The following is a 24,620-nucleotide window of genomic DNA, read 5'->3' on the forward strand; positions in this document are numbered from 1 at the left end:
CTTCACTCCTGAGTTAGCACAATTTAAAAAAGATTTTCTTTAACTTTTTGTGTATCTCTTATGTATTTCTTCGCACAGGGCCAATAATAAGAAGTGGACAATACAGTATTTGCTTCATTATGTGGGGGAAAATACCTTTGTTAAATGTATGGATGCAGACGCCTTCTTGAAGATCATAATTTTGTTTGGTTTAAAAATAGTGTTTTTGAAAATGTACAAAATATCTATCACTACTGATAGGAGGTAATATTTCTGTGTAGAAATGGAAATTGGTTTGTTTTTAGTACATTAGTGTAGATGTACACATTCCAGCAAATGTATTTGCAACTATTATGTGGTCAATGCTTTGTGATATAAATGTACTTTTTCAATGTATACTTGATCACTTTTAAATGCCTGTTTTGTGCTTTACAATAAATAATATGAAACCTCCTGTGTCGGTAAGTTGGATATGTGGGTACTCGGAGAATTCAAGGGTTTCTTAGTAATGCTGTACATGTACACAATTAAGATTTTTTTTTCCTTGAAAGTTTGAGCTTTACATTGGTATTCTCCCTTTGCAGAATAGTTATAGAAGGATCTTTTTCATTACTGTATTTTGCTGTTTGGCATCTTGATATCCTCCTCTTTCTACTTGATTAAAAATTGCATGTACATGAAGATGTTCCTTGACATACTTCTACTGCATTAACAGTTGCATTTTCTTTTTTATCCATGACCACTGTCTCAGACCCATATAGCTGCTATAGCTAACATTTGTTTTTATACATGGTTTAATTCTTTAGTATATTTTTTCAGGCTTGTTATTGAATCGTTCTAAAAGGCAATATGTGCTAAGCAATCGGTTTGCAGCACTTTGCTTAAGAATTCAGTGTAGTAAGGATTATATGCTTTTTAGTTACTAAAACTGCGTTTGTGTTAGAAATATGCTATTTGGAGCCTGGGAGTGCTTAACAGAAAAAACGTCTTGCAGATGAGCTCTGTTTTTAAATGTTGAAGACTAGTCATTAAGTTATATTTTGAAAAATCTCCATAAAACTTTTTTACTTTTACTAATTCATACTGAAAATTGGTATACTGTTAAAATCCACTGTTTGCTTTTTTTGCATCTATTAGATTACATGCAATACAGTCTGTCTTGCCATTGTCTGTTGAAGTGCAGGTTTGATCCAGCCAGTATAGAACTAGCTCTGTAGGGGTGAGGAGGACTGTGCTGTGTATCATCCTTGATTGTTCCTTCAAGGAGCATTGCACTGTAAGTACATCAGAATGACAAAATGATGAACTGCAACAGTATCTTTTTGTCAGTGTTCCACATAATGCAAATGCCATACCTGTGTGAATATTATGTTGGAATAAAATACAGTGCTGATATTTTAGCAAATCATAATTGCTTCTTAATTCAGAAACCTAGGTGTTCATAAATGTATGTGTATGAGCTTTAATGGTAAGTATTCTTGAGCTATTTAGCTTTAGCAAAAGAAATTGTCATTTACCTAAGTAATAATTGTTCATTAGGGTTCAAAAATGAGATATATTCAGATATAAACTTGTGCATTGTTAAAAACAAAAGTTTGAAATGCTTGTCAGGAGGAAGTTGTATTGTCTTGAGTTGTCTGCATTTATTTGGTGATAGAAGTATATGTTAATTTCTAAAACTATTAGCCTTATTTTTGGAAAACTATTTTGTTGTTTTGGAGTATACTCTTAGGATGGCTGCAAGAAAAGAACAAAATGAGATCAGAAATGAAGTAGTTTTACTGCACAAATAATTAAAAATGCATTTTGTTGTACTGTAGAATCAGGAGGGAATTATTTTTATCCCAATTTAGGTTAGGATTTAAATTTTGAAAAGACTACTAGGAAGTTATTAAATATATTTAGTGTAGGCTATAAAGTCTCTAGATCAAATATTTTGCATGATTAGTCTGTAGCTTATTGGAAAATGGTGTAGTTACTAACTAAACAGAGCAACAATTCACCAGATTCTTTATCATTCACCAAATGGAGGCTGTTGATTTTGATTCATTTAAAGTATAAAATCTTTATTAATTGCAAACAGTGCAATTATTTATACTTCACAGTGCCTTCCCAGACCTTCCACCTTAGGTTCTGCTGCAAAAAGCACAGGTAAGCACAACCTAAGGAAGTGTATAAATACATATTTCAGTTTATTAATGTTGTCCCTGTGAGAATTTTTTGTGCTTGTGTATTCAAAAGCAATCTGCCAATATCTTCCCCAAATGTATTCTGCTATTCATGGTTTAATTCCAATGGAAAGTCTGAAACAATTATTTACATTTCTGGGTAAATGTGTATCTTTATTTTTAAAAGATAAGTGGATTGCTGCAATAATTTTTGAGTAAGTCACTTTTACTATTTTTCCCTCAATAACAGAGTTGTTACAAATGAATATAAAATATTTTTTCAAGATACAGGAAATATTGGTCAGAATTTCAACAGCCTTCACAAATGCTTTTATAATGTTCAAAGGATGTTATACCCAATACTACTTATTCAAGCATACTGTGTGTTTCTCATTCCCAAGGCAATAACGGATTTTAAGTTATACACCATAAAACATAACCTAGCTTGCTTATTTGATAAAGAAGGAAAATTTAGACTTGAATTTTGCAGAATAGTTGTAGAAAGCATGTATTACCAGTAAAATGTTAACAGTTCAGCAAATATTTCCTTGTTATAGGAAACTCCTTCCTACTTTGCTATTTCAGCTGAATCGCTGTATATTTTTGCCAGTTTAAATGTTTTGTATATGGCTTATCTAGATAGCTTAACTGGTGCATTTTTTTCAGTTTAGATAGACGATGCTAAGGCAGTACCATCAGTTTTTTGTTTGTCACTTAATAAAATGCTTTGATTTTATCAAAAGTCCTGCTTTTCTCTGCATCAAAGAAAAATATTCAAAAAACCCTGCCTTCATTTTCACACACAGTGCTGAAGATGCTGCAAGCACCAAATCATAGCTCATAAAATCAGGTCCTGAGATAGTTACTTCCAATAAAGAGGATTCCTTTGAGTGTATGGCCATGATGAGCCGATGAGCATGGACCATAGAAGGGCTCCATGTAGAAGGTAAAATTGGCAAAACAATACCGATTTTAAATGTATCCCATACTTAATGGTGTAGGGTATAATTTGCCTGTTTTAATCGCTTCTCGTTCTTTAAAGTGCTATTTGCTTGACCATAAATGTTCCATAATTTGTTATGTGGTAATAATACAAACCATCTATCAATTTACACTTTGCTAAATAGTCAAGCATAGATAATGTTTTGCATTTCACAACTAAATTAATAGTTGTACTTGAATTCCCTCGAGCCACTTCATATTTTGTTGTAGTTCAACATGTCAGATTTCATTATTATATGAGAACTAGATACGTGCTGAAGAGCTTCATCTCAGTTGGATTTTGTTTCTCCATTTTAAAACAGCTTGTTTTCGCTGCTCAGTTTTTAATAAACATAGCTTAAATTGAAATTTCAAGGGAAGGGATGTAATAGAAACTAGAATGAAATTGTTGGCATAGGGTACTGTGCATCTGCTTTGATAATCTTTATACTAAGCATTTTTTTATTTTCATTATCAATTTGCTGGTGGACCTACAGGCATCTTCTTGCACCAAGTGTAGTTGTGGTATTCAGTTTTGTCTGATTTCTGTCAGAAACCTTGCATTGAATCAAAAGGTTCCATTCCATTCATTGAGTTAGAACTTTTATATCCAACTTACATAGTTGCCTCGTTTTCCTTGAGCGGTTCTTGTGCTATGGCAGGGGAAAAATAAGGGCAAATTTCCCAGTCACAGAATGTTAGGCAGTGAGAGTAATGAATGTTTGAAAAGCTGATCTTAATTTCAACTATTAACAATGTTTACAGATCACCCTTCAGTATGTGTGCTGTATAGGATATGCTTTGCTAGTTTTAAAAAGTGATCTTTAGATTCGTGTAAATTGCAGTTATTTTAGTAACTAGGTAGGCTATATCATTCACCTCTCTGAAAATATTACATCAGCTGCTGAGAAATCTTTCTTTTCATAATCTAGGCAGTAGAAAGAACTTTTTGGTTTTCGTTGTGTGTACTAGCAGTTCATAAGGAAAAACATTTGGTCCTACAGAATGCAAACAGTAGCTCCTCCTTTCCTACTGGTAGTACCCTATGAAAGTCCTGTGTTTATGCAACCTTTATCTTATATGAATGCAAGATGCATTTTCGTCCTGAGATAGTGTTCTCTACAGAAACTACCCGTGTTAAAAAAAGAAGATTGTCTTTTAAAGGCTACTGTGATGGGAAGTATCTTAGGGACATGCAGCTTGGACGTGAGGTAAATCAAATGCTTTACAGTATGTTGTGTTGAGCTTGCAATATTGACACTGTATGTACTCATGAATACACATTAATTGTAATGTTTTTGTATAAGTTCTCAATAAATGTAAACTAATGGGTAATTTGTCTCCTGTGGGTTTTTTGTGGGGTAGGGGGCAGGTACTTAACACTTCATCTTCCACCTGAAAGCTTTATCATTTCTTCCAGTGTTTGCAGCTATGCAAATATTAAATAAAGAACATACTCAATTTTAGGAACTGAACATATTTATTAACCTTCCAGTTCGGGTACAGAATAAGTCATTTGGTACATCGTAAGGAAGAGACCCAGTTATCTCCTGCATAAAATGTAAATCAGTTTTCCTGTTCAATAAATGTAAGCCAAAATCCCATGGAAGATTATGCAAATTTCTTCCGTATCTCTCCATTCCAGCACACATTTTAGTTGGTTGCTTCTCATGTAGCAAAAAGCATGGCTGTAATATCTTGATATACATACATATTTCTGTATTGTGTCTGGTAAATACTGAGTGAGATGATTCAGTAAATTGTACAATACGAGATGTAAGTTGAAACATTCACTATGATTCTAACACTTCCAACCTGAAAGATGCAAATTTGGTTCAATATTCCAAGCAAGATGCTGGACAATGCCTACCATCTAATACAAAACAAATGCAAATGTTTTATTTCAAAGAACATGACATACAAATGTGTGTACACATTTAGTTACATAATTCTGCTTTCAAGCCATTATAATCTTGGTTTAATTTTATTAAAGCATATTAAAGGAAAAGTTGCATTAAACAAAGGCATAACTTAAATAAACCACTACATTATTTTTGGCTACTTAATAGTTTAACCAAAAAATATACTTTTTGCTCTCAAAGCTTCCAGGACCAAAGAAATAAATATCATTTTTATGTAGTGCGAATTAAGTGGTCTTTGGATTTAATACTGTTTTTGTATATGGTTTTGGCTGAATTTTCTATATGAAAACTAACATTAAGTAGTCTGCTACTTAGGGTAACCTTACATGAAGTAGCCGATCACATTCAAGACAATCGTGCATTTTGATGAGATCATATGACAAGCTGTTTCATATGAACAGTTTGGCTTTCCTGATAAGAATCTCCTTGTCACAGAAGCAATTTCAGTGGCATTAACAAGCAGCCACAATGCTGTTTACAAGTGGAAATTTGGAAATTGAGCCCTTGTATGTCAAATGAACAAAACTTCTGTTGCCAAACTTCAGTCTGAAACCATGAGATAAATCTGGCAATTGGGTATCTTATTTGAGGAATGATAGACAACTTCTTGTTGGCCCCACCACAGGAGAGAGAAAGAAAGATGGATGCAGTAAATTTAGGGAAGGAAGGCTCCAGAAAAAGTAGGATATTAATAGTCATCAGCTAGAGAAGAGAAAAGAAAAGAAAAAGTTAAGAAAAGATCAACAAACATGAGCAAGAACTGAAGATCTGAGAACTTTTTAAAAACACTAACTCTTACTCTCAATCGTGAGAATACAGGTGCTAGCTGCTGTTCCTCTGCTGTTCACTGCTTTACACATATATTCTCCTTCATCTTCTGGGAAGGTTTCTGGTAAGTAAAGGCAGTAGGTTTCTCCTCTCTCAATATATTGATAGTCCTCGCAGTCCTGCAACATTTCACCTTCAAACCACCAAGTAACCTCTGGCTTGGGTTCCCCAGTTATTTTAACAGTAAACCTTACTGGTTCGCTATCCACAACAGACACATTTTTAAGAGGCTTCTTGAACCATGGAGCACCAGATCGTGCTTGCTGTTCTTCATCCTCATAGACTGAGCCGTTAACAATGCTGCCATCCTCTTCCTCCTCCTCTTCCTTTTTCTGCATTTTGAAATATAAATTGCAACAACAAATGCTAAAACACATTATACTGTACATCACATTGAACAGTACCAGTATGGTCATAGCTTGCATAGCTCAGTTGGTTTAGTGTGGCGCTGATAACACCAAGATTGCAGGTTTGATCCCTGTATGGGATGCTGTGTATTCTTACATTGCAGAGGTTTGGACAATATCCTCTGGGTCCCTCCTATTTTTTTACAATAGGTACAGCTATTCTCAACATCTATCACAACAGTCTCACTAACCACACTAGTGTGACAACTAAAACAATGCAAGGATGGAGTTCTGCAAAGAGAAGCAAGCCTAAGTTTCAAAAACAAGTCAGTGGGATAACCAGGCTATTTTAGCCTTTAATGTTTTGTGTTTTCTAGGCCTTGTAGAACAATGCAATAGTAATCCCTGCCCGCTTGCCAAAAAAACAAGCATGGGTTCCACTGATGTACCCAGAGCTTCTGCTAGATAATAGATCATCTCTTACTCTAACAAACCTGCATGTAGATAGGCTTTCAATTTTTAAGAGCTCAACTTTTTAGGGATGTGCATTGACTCCAAGATTAAACTTGTGGATGTAACAACAGGATGCAGCCTTATCGAAGCACTTTCCAATTGACGTATTGAGAAGCAAATTTTTATCTCTTACAAACAAAACCCCTGCTTTCCTTCTATTCACTGTAAAGGACAATACCCTAAATACGCTTTCCGTTTTCAGAGCGATAGATAAAATTTGCAGGCATAGGAGCCCCTCCAGAATTGATGAACCCTGCCAAATTGTAAGCAGTTGCACCTAAGGCTATTTATGCAGAGCACCTTAAAGTATATTATTGCCCGTGAGACGTGGACGCATTTGCAGGTATGGTCTCCCATTTTGAGGGGATGAGGCCTCCCCAATGTCGGAGTTATGGCTGCAGGGGTTCTGCAAGGGAAGAGTTTATTACTTTGGGGTGGCTAACATGAATTTTAAGGCGGTGGGAAAAGGAGAATGAGCCCCAAAGAAGGACTGGGGTAGGGGAAATGTCACACAGCAAAGATAACGAAAGAGAAAGGATGCTGTTTCTCCAAGGGAATTCGCTGTTGCACCGGGGGGGGGGGAGCCCCACTTTCCCACCCCTTCAAGGTTAGGGCATTTCCTTGGTTTTGTTTTACGTTCCCTTCCCTGCCCCCACTAAACCCAGTCACTTTTGTGGGTTCCTGACTCCACAGAGCAAATCCCTGATCTCACTTGACTTGACACTTTGCTAATAGCTTGGGCATGCAAAAATCACCTGCATCACCTTTTGCAATGCAGCATCAATTTCCTTCTGTTCGAATTGCATGCGTTGCATTTTTTGTTCTTCAATTCTTCTCTGTTCCTCCTCTTCTCTTGCCTTTGCCATTTGTTCAAATCGAGCCTTCATGTCTATCTTGTGTGTAAATGGAGCTTCAGATTTTGTGGCTGGCTTTACATCTACTTCATCTTCCTGGAATAATAATTAAAAACATTGTGAGGTGGCACCAAGTTTTTGGAAAGCGTAGGGGAGCGAGAGAGCTGTTATTACTGGATATGGAAAGCAGGCAGAAAACTCGCTACTAAATAAATTGAATATATATAGTCTGTTACCACAAGATGTCAAGGCAAAACAAAACAAGTTTCTACTGACATAAAGCATATCCTTTAGTATCACCATAATTTAATGCTTCAGGGAAAAGAAATTACAGTGCCCTGTCACAATTAAAAAATTCTAAGCTTTATAATCCTGAAAGGGTGGTGGTTGCTACATGATTTGCAGGAAACTTAGATCATAAATACTACTGCCTATAAGCCTACTTGATCTTTCCATTTTGTGGAGATAATGCGCATGAAATCTGAAAAGGAATTTTCATCTACCTCGCTAGAGGTAAAATAGGAGCAAAGATGCAGGGCATCAAAACAAGATGCAGGGCAAAAAAAGTAAAATTTCATTGTCACTATACAGTAGCAATCAGATATACGGCATTAACGGTGTGACATATGGTAGCATTCAGACTAGATGTGACATGCTGAAGATAAGCATCATATTTAATAGGTTCCTGGAGTTAGATATTCCTTTTTGCCCAAATCCATTTCAAAAGGCAGGGAAAGAAAACATTAGACAGAATGTGGTTGTTCTGACCACAGAGGATTCTTTTTGTACTCTTAAATTTAGTAGATCTCTGGAACAACTTTGTTCGGTCTGCTGCAGGCATAGACATCCGCCAGATGTTTTAGGACAACAACTCCCAAGCTAACAGGACCAGTGGTCAGGGATGATGGGAGTTGTAGTCCCAAAACATCTGGAGGGACAAGTTTGCCTATGCCTGGTCTGCTGGCATAGCAGAGCCATGCCTGAAGGTGATCAGCATAGTTTCTGTTTAGCCACACAGACACTGTATATACATACCGTATAAGACTACATTTTAACCCAGGAAAATCAGTAAAATTTAAAAGCAAATGCTTATCTGGATAGGCTTGTTTGAAGTAAAAGTGTTTTTGCAAGCGTCCAAATGGGGGATTCACATCCACTTCTTGGGCTACTAGCTGATACCTATAACTAGTTGTGTAAAATTACAGCTTGATTACAGTAAATCTGTAGTATACAGTGGTACCTTGACTTACGAAGGCGGTCCGTTTTGCGCATGCGCAAAGTGCGATTTTGTGCTTTGCGCAGAACGCGTGCATGGCGAAAATACTTCCGGGTTTGCGGACTTTGTAAGTCGAAACCTTCGGAAGTCGAGGCATTCGTAAGTCAAGGTACTACTGTATTGTCCTGTGCACACTATGCAATTTTTTTTTTTTTTTAAAAGCACTTTCACATTTTTTTCAAAATGGTTAAAGAAAAACAAAAACAAGACCTGTTCATCCAAGCCAGTGGTGCTCAGATGTTATCATGAGGCAGATTCAGAATACTGCTCCTTTGGTAGATAAGAGTACATGTCTGTATTATGGTTGCAAGTTTTCCGTGGTTGGATCACACAATGCAGCAACATCTAAATTTGGTAACTGTATGTGACCTTTCCTACCTGCAGTTGCTAGATTGAAACATTCCCACCATCCCATAGGATCCAGTTATGCAAAAGTAGTAACCGTGTGGAGACAGGTTTACACAAACAGTGCTTCAGAGCTATCAGCAAGGCTTCAAGTCTTGTAGCCACACAAGCTCTCGCAGAAGCTAGCGCAAGGGAGCCACTGAATTTAAAATGGGACCTACCTCTTGAAATTTCTCTGCTTCCCTTTCTTTTATTTCCTGATCCATAGCTCTTCTCCTTGCTCTCTCTTCTTCAATTTTTTTCTGTATTTCTTCTTCGGACAGCTGCCCAATTTTCTCAAACTTTTTCTTCAAGTTCTTTGCTTGAATAGAACCACTTCTTTTTAATCGTATTAGCTCCTCATATTCCCTGCTTAGCTCAAAGGTTTCACACTCCTCCTCTTCCTATTTAAAGGAAAATATGCCACAAAGTTATCAAATGCAAAAAACACCTAAATATGTGCAGTGCTTAAATAACACAGCATTAATTATGTAATTTACATTGCTTTGAGCAGTGGCATTGAATTGCCTGGGTCCGCAACCCCCTGCCTGCTGTTTATTTTGAAGTCCAGTTAGCTACTAACTCTAATTTTTCACAACAAGCTTTTAAACTGCATGCTTTTCTCACCCCGCATATTAATTCAAGAAGCAGAAAATTCTGCATGCACTTATCACAACCATTCATGTTAAGAATTGACAGACCTCTCCCATTTCTTGTCTGAGCTGCTCAAATTCCTGCTTTTCCATTTCCAGTTTTTGTCGGCGCTCCTCTTCTGTACGCCTCTTTTCTTCTTCCATTTTCTGTCTCAGTAGCTCCTCAAAGTTAATTTCCAGTTTTCCAGGTGTGAGAGATTCTTGGGATACAGTTTTAGACATTGACGAAAGCTCATCATCTGGACTCTGTTCAAAATATAGTTTTATCATTGCACTGATGAAAGATTACATTTGTGTTGAGCATCCCATTATATTATATTATAATTTAGATCCACAAAGTGACTTGGATCTAGAGAAACCCTGGAAGAGGTTCACTTTATTTGGCTCCTCAACATCCCCCAGCAAACCTCTGGCACTCACAAAAAGAGCTTCTATATGATTTTTCAGTATGCCTTCTCCTTAACCCCCATGGGCGTAGCCGAGCGGGGGGGGGGAGTTGCTCTCCCATATCAAGTAAAACAATAGAAATACTTAAGTAACTGACCAATCACGTTGGTTCTGCACTAACAAAAATCCTGCCCCACCCACCCCCAACAAAAACCCTGGCTACACCCATGTTATCCCCCCATCTCAATTCAGCAAAAGTCTGGAAAAGCTTTTCAGGGGTGACGGCAGCGCCTGATTGGAAGAAAGAACTAAGAAAATCAGCTTCGACTAGGCCTCCTTTGCAGGCTTTTCTCTTGCTCCAAACCTATAAAATTTATATGTACAGGTGTTTTTTGGTCTAGAGTGCAGCTATGCTTAATGATAGTTGTGATATGTTCGCTTATTTGTAACTCTGCATTAAGGGTTTGATATAAAAGATTGCTTCTTGGATAAAATCTCCATTGAAATTAAGGGGATCAACTTCCTCATAATGAACTCTGATTATAAAACACACACACACACACACACACCTTCAGTCGACAGGGCAGTTATGTATATGGAAGTTACAGCTTGTCCGGGGAAAGGTAAGATGTTAATGTACCAAAGCACATTAATGTATTAAAGGATTGTGAAAAGTGAAATACTAAATAAATCCAACCCTACAAACACTGCCAGCAGAATGCTGACACAGGATCTGGACACTAATCAGTTATTTCAAATAGGAAATTGAAACCAAATGCTCCGTGATGTTCCCACATTTAAAACAAAACACCACATGCTCCATTTCCTCACCAGATGGAATCTTTACCCTCTGCACAATGGTCGCAATCCCTACTTACTTATTAGTAGCTCCAAGAAGTGCTATTCTTCTGAGCTAAATTAGAGGATGGCATTTTTTATCCTAACTTCTTAAACTGCTAGCCTTTTCCTTTGCCAAGCTCATATGAAACAGAGTAACATGGTTATGGGACAGGGACCAGTTGCATATTTAATGGAAACAAGTTCTTGAAGGACATGCTTTGTATTTATGTGTGCTAATTTCAGTAAATTGAAACAGAACGGTGTGTTTCTGATCTTCTGCAGATTATAATCCCATGAGCATAATTTGCACCCTTGGGTGCCTCTCTGCAAATATTGTGGGGGAGCTCTTGCAACAGAAAGGAGACATGGGCACTACAAGGGAAATTTGGTGGGAAACGCCTGTCATGTGGAGACTGAAGAGCAAGTTTGTTGAAGCTTATGGACTAGTTGGTTTTCCTGCTACAGTTTGCCTTGAGCGATCTATGTGACCCACTAAGCTGTTGGATTCCTCCTCTTGTGTGTACAGAGAGAGAGAGAGATGCCACCAAAGTGACTAAAATGTGCTGGTCATCATGCAAGTTGTTGAGGCTCATTTTACATTAACACGAAATGGGGCATATAGTGTCATCAGCCCAGTCCTATGTGATGCTCTTCCAAGAGAGATTTAGTGGGCACCTCCCCTTGACCTTAAAGTGTTTGCTAAAAACGTTTCTATGTTGCTAGGCTTATCCAAGCAATTGGGAATACTTTGGGGATAGTTTGTTGATGCTCTTTAAATTTGTTGATGGTTTAAAATTATTACATAGTTTTGATTGTATAGATATAATTGGCAAACTGCTCTGTATATTTTTGTAAAATAGTGGTATACAAGTATTTTTTATCAATAAATAAATGACTTACCATGCTTTTTCTTGCTTCAGCGAATGCCTTTTTCTCTTCTTCTATGCGCCTTCTGGCTTCCTCTTCTGTTCTCTTTTTTTCTTCTTCTTGCCTCTGCCTTTCTATTTCTTCAAAGGTAAGTATCAGTTTCCCAGGACGGAACTCCTTGACAGAATTTTCATTTTCCTGATCATCATAATCTTCATTTAGCTTTCAGGAAAGAGGGAAAAAACCATTTACTGGTAAATAATAATAATAATGAAAGGTGCAGCAAATTTGAGAGCTATTGAACTTTTAAAAGTAACCAAGAAAAAGGTTTAGAATTAAAATAATGTATATACCGGTAGATTCCCACCCCCTTCCCACTAAAATATACCAAAGGTCATGCATGGAAGCTAAAATAGATATAATTAAATAGTACAGTAATTCAAGTAATATTCAAGCAAATGCAAGTGGAAGTCCCGTGCACAGCACAAGGATTCATGGAGGACATGATGTGAGAGAGAACACTGAGGCAGGGTTGCATGTGTCCCCGTGCTTTGACTATTCATATGGTCAGGCATACATGTCTCCAAGTCCATCCATCCTCCACTAAGACCATATTTTGTTCCATATGCTTACCATTTTCTGCCTTGCCTCCTCAAAGGCACGCTTTTCCTCTTCCAGACGTTGCCTCGCCTCTTCCTCTGCTTGCCTTTTCTGATTTTCTTGTCTCTGTCTTTCCAATTCTTCAAATGTTAGTTTCACTTTGCCAGGGCTGGGTGATTCTTTTCTTTCGCTGTCAAGCATTTCATCTTCATCCTACATACAAAGTTTGTTATTCCGACTTAAATCCTCATGATATTCAATGCATGCAGACTTAAAATCCCAGGTTTCCCTGCACTCCTGAATCCATTTAGTTGGAAGCAAGTTTTGCTGTAATAACTGGGGCCTTTTTCCAATGAAGCATGCTTAGGGTCAAATGCAAGGGGTTCCCCATGCAATCTTGCTTACCACATCTGGTGAGAAATATTTGACTTCCCTGAGAGCTTGCTTTTCCTGCTCATATCTCAATCGCTTTTCTTCTTCAAGCTTTCGCCTTTCTTGTTCTTCTCTCTCTCTCTCTAGGTCCTCAAAACTTATTTTCATCTTCCCAGGTGTTTTGCTAGGTTTTACGGGAACTACTGTCACTAGCAATGAATCATCACCTTCCTGTTGTTAAAAAACAAATGTCGCTGTGAACATTTGGACTGTGCGACTACTACTGCCTTGAAGAATTACGCTTCCACCAAAATGTTAAATTTCTTGGAGGGTGTCTGTACAAAATCTGTGGCCACAGCTGACTGTCTTTAGGGTAGCAAAATGGCATTAGGAGGAGATGCTGCTCCAGCTCTGGGGACAGCTGCTGTCAATCATTTGTGAATACTTGAATCATGCCATCAGCACAGCACTTCTGAACATTCAGCAGAATAATATATATCTATGAAGCTGTTTGTAGTCCTTACAACAACCCTGTAAGGTAGGTGAGTATTATTCCTATATTGCTGATGGAGAAGCTAAGACTGACTTGCCTAAACCACCTAGTAAGTCCGTGACAATTGAGAGATTCAAACATATTGTGACTCCATTTACTGTATCTTTTTCTCAAAACTTCAGGTCATTCAGGTAAAAACCCAGTCCGGATAGAAGCTGAGCACCTAATTTGACATTGATATGCTGCTTACCAGGTACTTAAGTTGATAAGAGTTATTTCAAGACAACAACATCTATTTAATTGAGCTTTACTTCTACTTTTCAAGCATTAAAAGATGGGTGGGGGGTACAGAAGATTAGCTCCAAATGTAGTAAATACCCTTTCCTAATCTGATCTAGGTAAATGTTGTGAAGTGTGAAAGGATGCTCTTGAATAAATAGAGCAGATATGGTTATTAAATGCCTGGGGCATATGCTCAAATAAAACTATAGAAGGTCCATGTTTATCTGGACCATCTCTAGTGGGCAGGGCACTCCTATTTGTGCCACTTCGGTGAGTATGATATAAATGAATATGTGGGAAGTACTACTAATACAGGCACAGATCTACTACACTTCAGTATTACAATTCCTATTACAACACTTGCTAGGAAAAGAAGATCACACACACACACACATACACACAGCCCTGGGATGGTACCCTCTTCTGTCCTCAAACCTACTTTCCATGCAAAAATAAAAAATACAGAAAAACACCATGGTGTTAATAACTGGTGGTACCACACAAAGGGCATGATAAAATTGTGGGACCATGCAGCAGTGTAGTAATTCTTGTGTCAGATTCTATGCTCCTCATCCACTATGCAGAAGAATTCACTTTCATGCAGTAGCAGCTATTTTGATGACTGTCAGCAGATGGGAGTTACACTCCATGGAATCATGGTAGGATATCTGAAAACGTTTTGTTAGCCTAATTTCTGGTAAATACATTAGAACAGGAGTACCCAAACTGTGATTCATGGACTATCAATGGCCCATGAGCTTTCGTTGAGGTGGTCCAAGGCACGTTGATATTAAATACTCATGTTGATTTTCATTGCTTCTTTTGTGTGTTTTTTTTGTATTTTATTGGATTACCATTTGCAATCTATAAAATTCAGATTGCAGCGTTAAAATACAACACAACAGATAGTAATGAAAATACAATGAAAAATCACACAGCATCTACCACAGCTGTTAAAATTGCTACAACAGGCAGGAAAACCATTAAGTGGCCTGCCAAGTCCATCAGCAATTTTCAAGTGGTCCAAGGGGTGGGGAGAGTTCAGCAATGTCATTTTTATTCACTTGATTGTTATGTTTTCTCCCATTATAGAATTTAAGACTAGGATTCTCAAGCAACCCCACACTCAAGTACTGACCAGATGCAAATCAGCTTAGCTTCAAGCAAGGGTCCTTTCCCATCTGGGACTACCTAAATCTTAGTCATTTAAAATGTAGCCAGTTTCTTGAGGGATCTTAAATTTTAAAAGATACTGCCAAGGCAAATAACATAAAAATTTCAAAGGACTTCATAAAGACAATCTTAGAAAGTGAACAGCTCTGAAAGCCTAAGCTGGCTTTAATTAAGACACTCTTGTGTCTAGTTAATCATTTGGCTATTAACTTGTTCCACAACTTTTTGGGGGGTGGGGGAATGTTGTCTCAGAGCATAATGTGTAGATGCATTCCTAATTCCTGTTAATTACTGTATGTACACTGTTTCCCTGAAAATAATACATACCCATAAAATAAGCCGTAGCAGGATTTCTAAGCATTTGTGCAATATAAGCCATACCCCAAAAATAAGACATAGTGATAGGCGCAGTTCTGGAGGGTGCCAAGGAAGAGGCGAGGCTGGACGCGTAATAAAAATAAGACATCCCCTGAAAATAAGCCATAGTGTGTCTTCTTGAGGAAAAATAAATATAAGACAGTGTCTTATTTTCAAGGAAACACGGTAGATGTATTGCAACTGCCATAGTGGAATCAAGATAGTGCTGTCTGCAGGTAGCCCACAGGCCACATACAATGTGTCTATAACGGCATTACATAAATTGAAGCAGTAAATACGGTAGCAGTCTTAGGGTTTATGAGACCACAACATTTACCTTGGGGCTACTGACCTCATTTCAGAATGCACTTCACATTACTGTAAGAATAGGGCTAAGCAACATGGTGCCTTCCAATTGTATTACACTACCATTCCCTTCAGCCCCGGCGAGAAGCAGATTAAGTAAACAGATTAAGAAACAGCATTGTAAAATAATTTGCAGGCATCCATGTCATCAGCAGGTACCGGCAAATGGCAAAGAGCCAAGAAAAGTCACAGTGTAAAGAAGGAAAAGTCATTGTCATTCTGGTCACATTTACCTCATGGCGAGTGCCGAAAGCACTGATCAGTCTGATAGTCTACTCTGCTACCAAAGTGTGCTTTCGTGTCTTTCCCAAGTGCTTTTGTTTAACCCAGCCATTACTAGATATGTAATAAACAGTGAGTCACAAATAGGTGAATGTTTCATGGTAAAGAAGTATGATTACCTCCGGTGCCGATTCGCTTCCCGAATTGTTTAACTGCTCATCAATCTATTAAATAAGAATTTCACACAATAATGTTACTTTGGCTCTTTGGTTCCCCCTTGCAAAAAAAACATTTTTTTTAAAAAAAAAATATGAAAATATTGTGCCGAATGACAAGTCGAAATGTGGCGTTAAAAGGTGCGCTTCCAGTGTGTACATCTAATCTAAGCAGCCGCTGGTCAGACATTGCTCTCCAGATGTATTTACCTCAACTGCGCAAGAGGTTCAGACTTTAGCATGCCCCCCTCCAACGTACACCATGTGCAACATCTAGAAAGCTCCCACGCTGAACACAACCCACTAACTTTGTACCATGGCCTGTGATGTGTTGGACAGAGCCCCCGTTTTGTCCTCTCGTGCAAGCAGCAAAACCAGCAGGCCCCAGGAGACCTGCAGTAGATGGCTGGTGAAGGGTTGGTAACAGGTGAACTGAGCTGAAGCATGCCCACTGGAAAAGCACAGTCTCCTTGTCCCTGTGATCTGGAAAGCCTTAAAAATTCTTGCTACTCCAGAACAGTGCCCTTAATTTGTATCTTACTCCACAGCCTAACGTGCTTACTGGGTTGAGATTTCCTCCTGGAGAATAATGTCTGCCCAAGGCCTTAATCTACGTGCCGATTCCTTCACACAACCCTATTTTGTGCTCATTTGTGGATACGTAGGTCCTTCAACTATGAGCCACATGTAACATTTTGCACATATAAATACTCAAATGTGATCAGAGTGGACCAAGCTCTTGTTTCCTCGATAATGTCCGGGACTGAGTTTGGGTTAGGACTGGGGGGGGGAGGCAGGATATAAATATAAATATAATTACAACAATAACAATTTAAGGTAGCTTTCCTAAATTTCACACACTGTATTCATTTGAGGGTGCCTATAACATCTAGTGTGAATATCTAATGTGTAAAACCATCCTTTACAGTGGTACCTCGGTTTAAGTACACAATTGGTTCTGGAAGTCTGTGCTTAACCTGAAGCGTACTTAACCTGAAGCGAACTTTTCCATTGAAAGTAATGGAAAGTGGATTAATCCATTCCAGACGATCCGCGGAGTACTTAAACTGAAGTGTACTTAACCTGAAGCGAACTTTCCCATTGAAAGTAATGGAAAGTGGATTAATCCGTTCCAGACGGGTCCACAGAGTACTTAAACGGAAAGTACTCAAACCGAGGCGTACTTAAACCGAGGTATGACTGTAGTTCCCACAATACACAGGCATTCTCTGCTTCAATTAAATATTTGGCAACCACTACTTGCCACAGTCTGTAAGGTTAACTGTTCAGTTAGACCTTTATTACTCATGCTTCACCTTTCATTATGATACTGAGAATACTGGAATTTCTGGCAGGCTGAGGGTGGCTTAGTTACTGTCTACAGCAACAATGAATGTTTGTTGCATTGTAAAACAAGAGAAAGAATTCTAAAAGGGCACCTTTCCAGTGATCAAAAGTTTTGGGTAAATTGAAATGCTACAATGCCTGTGTGGAGGTCACCCAAAAGCCCATGTCAACATACAACACAACACACAGCATGCAGGGGCAAAACTAGGCTTTATTTTACCCGGGTCGAAGACCGAGTTTGGCACTCCTCATGTGCATTTGCACATTTGCACACACACACACACACACACACACACACACACACACAGGCAGGTACCCTCAATGGCACCCCAATGGAGGCTTCACCTGGGACAAAAAACCTGGCTAGCCACCCCCCTGCAGCTATGGCTCTGCAGCATGTAAAGCTAACATCTTGCCTCTCCTGTCATATGTCGTATCTGTACTTCTGGAACTTCCAGCTCCACAGAAGTATAAAGGTGAAGCATGCAACCAGCAGGGAACACTGCATGGGGTTTCTGGTGGCTTCTGACCATAATGTTGAATGCAGCTCTTAGGAGTTAAGCTGGAAAGGAATGCTTTAAAGAAAGCATGGCTGCACAAATTATCCTGTTTGCAAAAAGCTTTCAGTAGCACAGCAGACAAGTTAACCCAAGCGGTTGTTTGGGCCCTTAGGGCAAAAAATCGCCAACCTTCCTCAATGCTGTAAAGGGTGGCTTTGAGGAACACGCACTTCTAATGGTATTTATTTTATAGTTGTGAGCAATGGCTTGTAGTACAAGGTCTGGACAACAGCCGTGTCCCATAATTAGTGTTAGATCACAAGCATCTTAATTGCTTCTGTACATTTCATCCCCTGAAACAAACAAATCATTTTTCATACAAAATACTGGCCTCATAACTGCTTTTGAACTGATAGATTATCAATTTCAAAATACAAAAACACTTTAATAAGTACCAGTAATACAGATCCTTTACAGATACTCCAAGTGCAATTCACCTTATAACATACCATACCGTTCTCCCTCCGTAGCAAATAGAAGAGCATTTTCTTATTCAAACCAGTAAAAAACTGCCTTGCATAACCTTTTCTCTATTTCTCTTATTGTTCAAATACCAGAAAACATATATTTCAGCATCTTGTGACATGTTGCATCTTATAAGCCTGAAAGGTATATGAGCATTACTGGCAAATTGGCTTGATTAGTGTGGTTGTACCGGCACAGCACAGGGCATTTTTCTACTGATAGCAACCAGTCATTCATACATATACACACATTCGGAAATTAATGCATGTGACACCTGATCCTAGCACCCAATTCTCATAAAGAAAATGGCGCTTTAATACTGAATGCCAAGAATGCAGGCAACACACCAAATGTGACACTCCCCAAGGAAGAATGTGGCTATGTTGCATTCACAAATGGCTACAGAATTGATATTCAGTGTCAGTACAGTAGGTAAGAGACTTTATAACTTGCCCTGGTTTTACCCACTTTCTGCAGAGAGGACCAAGTACAGTCAAGCCAGGGTCAGTTAGTCTCTTAACATTCAAATGCAACCCTTCCATTTTGTAAATAAACATTTGCTGCTGAGGTCAAATTGTACTTTCAGCAATTTAAAACATCAGAACATTGTATCTCCTTCATTTCTGAATATGACACTCTGTGACCATGTAGGCAAACAAACAAAATGTTTCAAATACCCAACATAATTGAATGGAAGAATACATAGTTATAGTAAACAAAATACTGATGTGGTAGGTAAAGAGGCTTTTAAAAGCTCCATATACTACCTGTTGCTTCAAATGCACTGTTTGTCTTGGGAGTACAGTAAGAAGTGGAAGACTACTGTTTATAATTTACATGGCTAGGGATTTTTTTAATTTTAACATTTGAATGGGATATTGTAAATTACTATAAGCCTACCTCTTGTGCTTTCTTTGCTAGTTCTCTCTGAATTTTCCTTTTCTCTATCATGTCTTGTTCAATCCTCCGCTTCCTTTCCTCTTCCATTCTTTTCCTTTCTTCCTCCTGCCTCTGCTTTTCCATTTCTGCAAACTTCCCTTTGACAGTCCCTATGGAAAATGAAAGGGAAAAATGAATGCCTCAGTTTATCACCTGACTATCCTTTATTCGTAAAACACTAGTTTTCATTAGTATAAATATATTTGTTTTGAAATGCGAAGGAGGAGGTAGCAAGTTGAACAGAAGCATAGTCTAGAGCTTGGATAGGGACCTTGCAGCTTGTGGGAGACATGCTACTGCTCTTGCACTAATTTTCAAGTGGTCCAGAAATGAGATGGCACACAGAAAACGTATTATACAGCCACATGGTGCTGTGTGGCTCCTGAATGACTTCCACCATTGGTCAATTGCCCTTCATAGGAAAAAGAGCATAGTGTGCCTTGCTTTTGTATATTTACAGAGCAATACACTTCCTAAGGAAGGAGGTGAGCTGTTACCAAAGGATAGGTGACGGAGGTCCAATCTCTTGCAAAATAGACTTTAACTCTTAATTCTTACCTGTAAGTTTTGGAACATAAGCTTTCTCAACTTTAGACTTTTCTTCCTCGTCATCAGAAGCAAGTAGTTCTATCATCTGAATAATGGACAAGAAACATCAATTTTCACTTCTTTTTTTGAAGGATTTAAAACGTAAAAAATCTAGAGAGTTTATGCAAGGTTATAAAATATTTTATATTGCTGGATCAAAGTATATTTATTAGTACTGCAGTGTAGAAGTTGGTAAGTTATTTTTAAAAGCTTGAAAGGAAATAAAAGTAACAGAAATGAATTTTTGCAAAGGAATTGACCTCCTGCTTTCGCCTGTTCCATTCTCTTTCTCTAACATACTGTTCTTTTCTTCTTTGCTTCTCATCCTTAGATCGCCTTTGATTTCTTTCTTCCCTTGCTTTCTGCATGGCTTCAAATTTATCCTTTACATCACCCTTTCGAAGTTTGGGCACATAGGACTTTGGGACAGGTTTAGATGAAGAAAGCAGAATCTTTGTGAAGACAGGGAGAAGGCAAAGACAAGAGAAAGATGGTAGAAGCAGATGAAGAGAAATTGCATGGAATATTAGACAGAATGTGAGACTTTTGAAGAGACAGGCAATAAATCGGAACCTGAGCTGCATTACAATGTTTGATTTTAAAGAGAAAAACAGACTCTTTCTTTTGCACAGGTATAGGAAGCTCTCATGAAGTTGCTTTTGTATTAAACCTAAACTTAAAGCTTCCAATAACAGTTGGATCACAGTCATGTCTAGAAAAACTTGTAATTAAAAAAACAACACAATTTCTAATTAAACCAGACTTTTTGCCTCTCTTTACTTTTCCATTTATTTTAATGCCACAGAACAACTTCACCATTTGACAATTGTACTGTTTTAAACTGAAATACTCTACAGTTTTTGCTTTAGGATTACACACACGCATTATTTTTGGGCTAGAAGTCAGATGTACATCTTAGGGACAGTTTCTGTAACAAATGGAAATCCTATCAAATGTGGCTTCCCCATTCATTCAGTAGTAGTGGATGATGATCTGTGCATGCCTTTTCCCCTTGTGCATGTGAACTCACACAGTTTTCTGGACAGAGTGAAAATATGCAGAGCCCTAAGATGTGTGCATTCCCTAACAACTATCCCTTCACCCTACAGGTGCCTACTTCACACATGCTGAGAATCAAGGATCTAAGACTCTTGGTTATATTATATTATTTAATTTAGGCTACTATAATAAAGCCAGAGTTTATTCTTTGTACTTCCCCCTTCATACCACCATACATACCTCTGCCTTCTGTGCAACGTCATTCATGGCTACTTTCTGTGATCTAGCAGCAGCAGTGTGCAAAAAGGGATGTGTCCAGGCTTTACCTTTGTAAGGAAAAAAAGAGATATGACCTCACTTGGTTGATATATCTATAAACATTACTAAGGAGGGTGGTGGTGGTTCTCTCCCTCTCCCTCTCTAAGTACTCAAGAACTAGGTCCCTGCAGTATCTATCCCAGTAGAGAATAAAGTGGGGGCCTTGAGTCCCCCGCCTCCCAGTAAATTCAAACTGCACATTTACATTTCCAGTGAGGTTGGAAGCCTGTAAACATGTCTGGAGTTGTAGGAAAATTTCTAAATTTGGGGGAGAAATATATGAAGAAATGAAGAAAATGCTGAAAATTACTTTTGGAGAAAAACCGGAATATCTTTTATTAAGTATAATGCCAGAAAACATGCCTGCAAATAGGAAAAGTATCTTTTTGTGTGCATGTGCAGCAGCAAGATTATTGATCGCTCAAAAATGGAGAAAAACTGAGGTGCCCACAATCCAAGATTGGCAAATAAAATTAATAGAATTTATGAATTTGGAAATAATGATGGCTGCAATCAGGAATACTCCTAAACAAAAATCTAAACTGGAATGGGGGGTAGTGGAGGAATATTTTAAGAAAAGGGATATAAAAATGGAGTTGATGATCTGTCTAAATTAAGTTGTAATGGGGAAAGTTGTAAAAAGGATGGGAAAATGGAAAGTAAAATAAGTAAAATAATAAGGGATTGTATAATTTCAACTAGAGATGTAACGCAATGGTTAGGAACGCAAACTAAAGAGAATTTAGAAGCGAAGTGATGTGTGGTGACTGGGAAGTTAACTTTTTTATTTCTTTTTAACAAATATTTGTGTAAATGACATATTCTTTTTTCTATGTATTGCATTTTAATGATTTAAATAAAGATAATTTTAAAAAAATAAAACAAAAAAAACATGTCTTATAAAACATTAAGGCCTCATATCCACATAGAAATGTTATTCTGTTTATATCACATCTTTCATGCAAGGAAAACAAGGTATCATGCACAGTACATTACCCTAATTTATCCTCAAAACAAACCTGCTATGTAAGTTAGGCTGAGAGATAGAAAGTGGCCTTGGACTGTTCAGTCCTGTTCAAACCCTCTAACCACTAAACCACATTAGCTCTGGAACCAACCACACATATGCAGATGATCTCAATCTCAGGCTCTTCTAATCTTTCCCCCATTCCTTCTTCTAGCCCTGTTATATCACCACAGTAAAATCTGCATCCTGATTAAGCCTTCACATACCGTAAATTGTTAAGAGGGGAAATGCGAAGAGATTGGTCGTCTGCAAAAGCTTCAAGGAAGCCTAATATCTGCTACAAGGGACCAAGCTAATGGCTTCTGACTCCCACATTCTTGCAGTTGAAATTACTTCCCTGGCTTGAATGAAGTAATTTTGCCTTGGGAGAGTCACTTGCTAGCAGATGTGGAGTGTTGGCACATGGTGGCTTGTATGTATTTATCATTTCACTTACTAAGAATCTAAATCCAGACAAGAGAGAGACACTTTTGGACAGGAATAAGGTGTACAGCCTGTCCTGGGCAAGGGTGCACTTCCTGCAACAGCCTGTTTGCAATCTGGATCCAGCCCAAATTCTAAATGGCTAGATTGGAACAGTTGCCAAGGAACGCTTTTTACCAGTTTTGCCTTGTACACTAGCTGCACACATGGGAGGAGAAACCAGACCAGTATTTCATGTTCTAGATTAGGCTGCTATGGTGTGGTCTACATGGTGGCTGCCCATGAAGGCCACCCAGAAAATGCAGTTGGTCCAAAAAAAACAGGTGATGATGTGAGATGCAAGCTGCTTGGGAAGATAATAGTGGGTAGGGATGGAAGGTGTTAAACTCCCTTCATCTTCCCCCCACTCCATTGCCGCTGCCACCCAAGTTGTTTATCCATTAGGAAACTATCCATTGGATTTTAAATAATGCATATTTATACATATGCAGTTTGCTTCTCTTAAAGGGACAGAAGTTTGAAGGCAGGCAGGCAGGCAGGCACTCCCTTAATCCAACCCTATGTAGAAGACAAGTTTTTCCAACCCTGTCTTGCTTCCAAGGCCAGGTAAGTGACCACAGTTTTATTTCAGTAATATACAGAAACAGCTTAATAAGGGGTGCAGCCAGAGTACTATGGAGGGTATACTCCATCAAAACTCATTCTTGGGGGAAAATTGGGGGTAAGGCTAGCATTCCAATTGCACTGTCATGGCAACCATAAAAAGTCAAGAAGCATTGTTTATGGCATTTAAGTGCTATTATATTGTTAACATCATCACCCATTGGAAAAGGGGCACATGATGAGTGCCACTCTTAAACAGATAAGTAGCCAGGAGTCAGAGTTTAAGAAGAGCCACATGCGAGCTGTTGCATTGTTTTACTATTCAAAGTTAACATTGGTTCTCTATTCGCACTGTCTCTAAATATATCTTTTCTATACAATAGAAGCATTTAGAACATTCATCTCTTTTCTGAAAATTCTATAGCACATACTTCTTCTTTTTTTCCAAAAAAAGGAGGGGAGTATTTGAATTTTATATGTTTTGCTGGAATAACCTCTTGTGATTGTGGATACATGAGCAAGCTATGCATGTAAGCTGCTGACAGCCATTTATATGATAGCAACTTTGCTTTTAATAATAGCTGGAAAAAAGCTCTATTCACAAAACTCTTTCTATGCATTCATGTACCCACATGCATAATCACATACAGGAATTTATAGTCCACATGAAGTACATCAAGGTAACTTACAACTGATATGATAAAATCAGCCCATAAATATGTTTAAACAATTTAAAATGTGAGGGAAATGTATAGACACTTGTTGGTTAAAAAGATAAATTCATATTGTGAGGGCTTGTGCAAATAGTACATGTCTGAAAGAAGGCAGGGGCTATTTGACAATATGGATAACCTATTCAGTATAGGAGTATAGTAGGAGATGGTACATTCACTAGACCAGGGGTCAGCAACCTTTTTCAGCTGTGGGCTGGTCCACTGTCCCGCAGACCATGTGATGGGCCGGATTATTATTTTTTTGGGGGGATAAACGAATTCCTATGCCCCACAGATAACCCAGAGATGCATTTTAAATAAAAGCACACATTCTACTCATGTAAAAACACCAGGCAGGCCCCACAAATAACCCAGAGATGCATTTTAAATAAAAGGACACATTCTGCTCATGTAAAAACACGCTGATTTCTGGACCATCCATGGGCCAGATTGAGAAGGCGATTGGGCCGCATCCGGCCCACAGACCTTAGGTTGCCTACCCCTGCACTAGACATTAATAATCTGATTTATGAAGAGTCTATTATTTGATCCAACATTT

General features: G+C 38.2%; 2 protein-coding genes across 68 annotated transcripts in view; one reads left to right on the forward strand and one right to left on the reverse strand.

Annotated features, from left to right (window-relative positions):
- Positions 1–4,463, forward strand: part of FUBP1 (far upstream element binding protein 1) — a 31,654-nt gene extending 27,191 nt beyond the window's left edge. For 8 of the 35 annotated variants that reach the window (XM_035122330.3, XM_035122332.3, XM_035122333.3 and 5 more), the window contains one exon: positions 2,085–4,463. In XM_035122330.3, the coding sequence (XP_034978221.1) occupies positions 2,085–2,192 (108 nt within the window). In that variant the 3' untranslated portion in view covers positions 2,193–4,463. Of the gene's footprint in view, positions 1–78 lie in introns of all 35 variants that reach the window. The other 27 variants (XR_015950797.1, XR_015950799.1, XR_015950800.1 and 24 more) reach the window with 7 other exon arrangements.
- A 126-nt stretch (positions 4,464–4,589) lies between these two features.
- The window catches only part of NEXN (nexilin F-actin binding protein), a 29,565-nt gene continuing 9,534 nt past the window's right edge, over positions 4,590–24,620 (reverse strand). For 4 of the 33 annotated variants that reach the window (XM_035122323.3, XM_035122322.3, XM_088673186.1 and 1 more), the window contains exons 2-13: positions 21,218–21,303; positions 19,949–20,024; positions 19,352–19,500; positions 16,044–16,088; positions 13,005–13,202; positions 12,633–12,812; positions 12,033–12,221; positions 9,954–10,151; positions 9,435–9,656; positions 7,494–7,688; positions 5,850–6,210; positions 4,590–5,752 (exon numbers count right to left, since the gene is read on the reverse strand). In XM_035122323.3, coding sequence (XP_034978214.3) covers positions 5,739–5,752; positions 5,850–6,210; positions 7,494–7,688; positions 9,435–9,656; positions 9,954–10,151; positions 12,033–12,221; positions 12,633–12,812; positions 13,005–13,202; positions 16,044–16,088; positions 19,352–19,500; positions 19,949–20,024; positions 21,218–21,244 — 1,854 coding nt within the window. In that variant the 5' untranslated portion in view covers positions 21,245–21,303 and the 3' untranslated portion in view covers positions 4,590–5,738. Of the gene's footprint in view, positions 6,211–7,493; positions 7,689–9,434; positions 9,657–9,953; positions 10,152–12,032; positions 12,222–12,632; positions 12,813–13,004; positions 13,203–16,043; positions 16,089–19,351; positions 19,501–19,948; positions 20,025–20,238; positions 20,431–21,217; positions 21,304–24,620 lie in introns of all 33 variants that reach the window. The other 29 variants (XM_088673179.1, XM_035122321.3, XM_088673180.1 and 26 more) reach the window with 13 other exon arrangements.

The sequence above is a fragment of the Zootoca vivipara genome, chromosome 7 (assembly GCF_965207765.1).
Source record: "Zootoca vivipara chromosome 7, rZooViv2.hap1.1, whole genome shotgun sequence".
In the NCBI taxonomy this organism is placed as follows: Eukaryota; Metazoa; Chordata; class Lepidosauria; order Squamata; family Lacertidae; genus Zootoca; species Zootoca vivipara.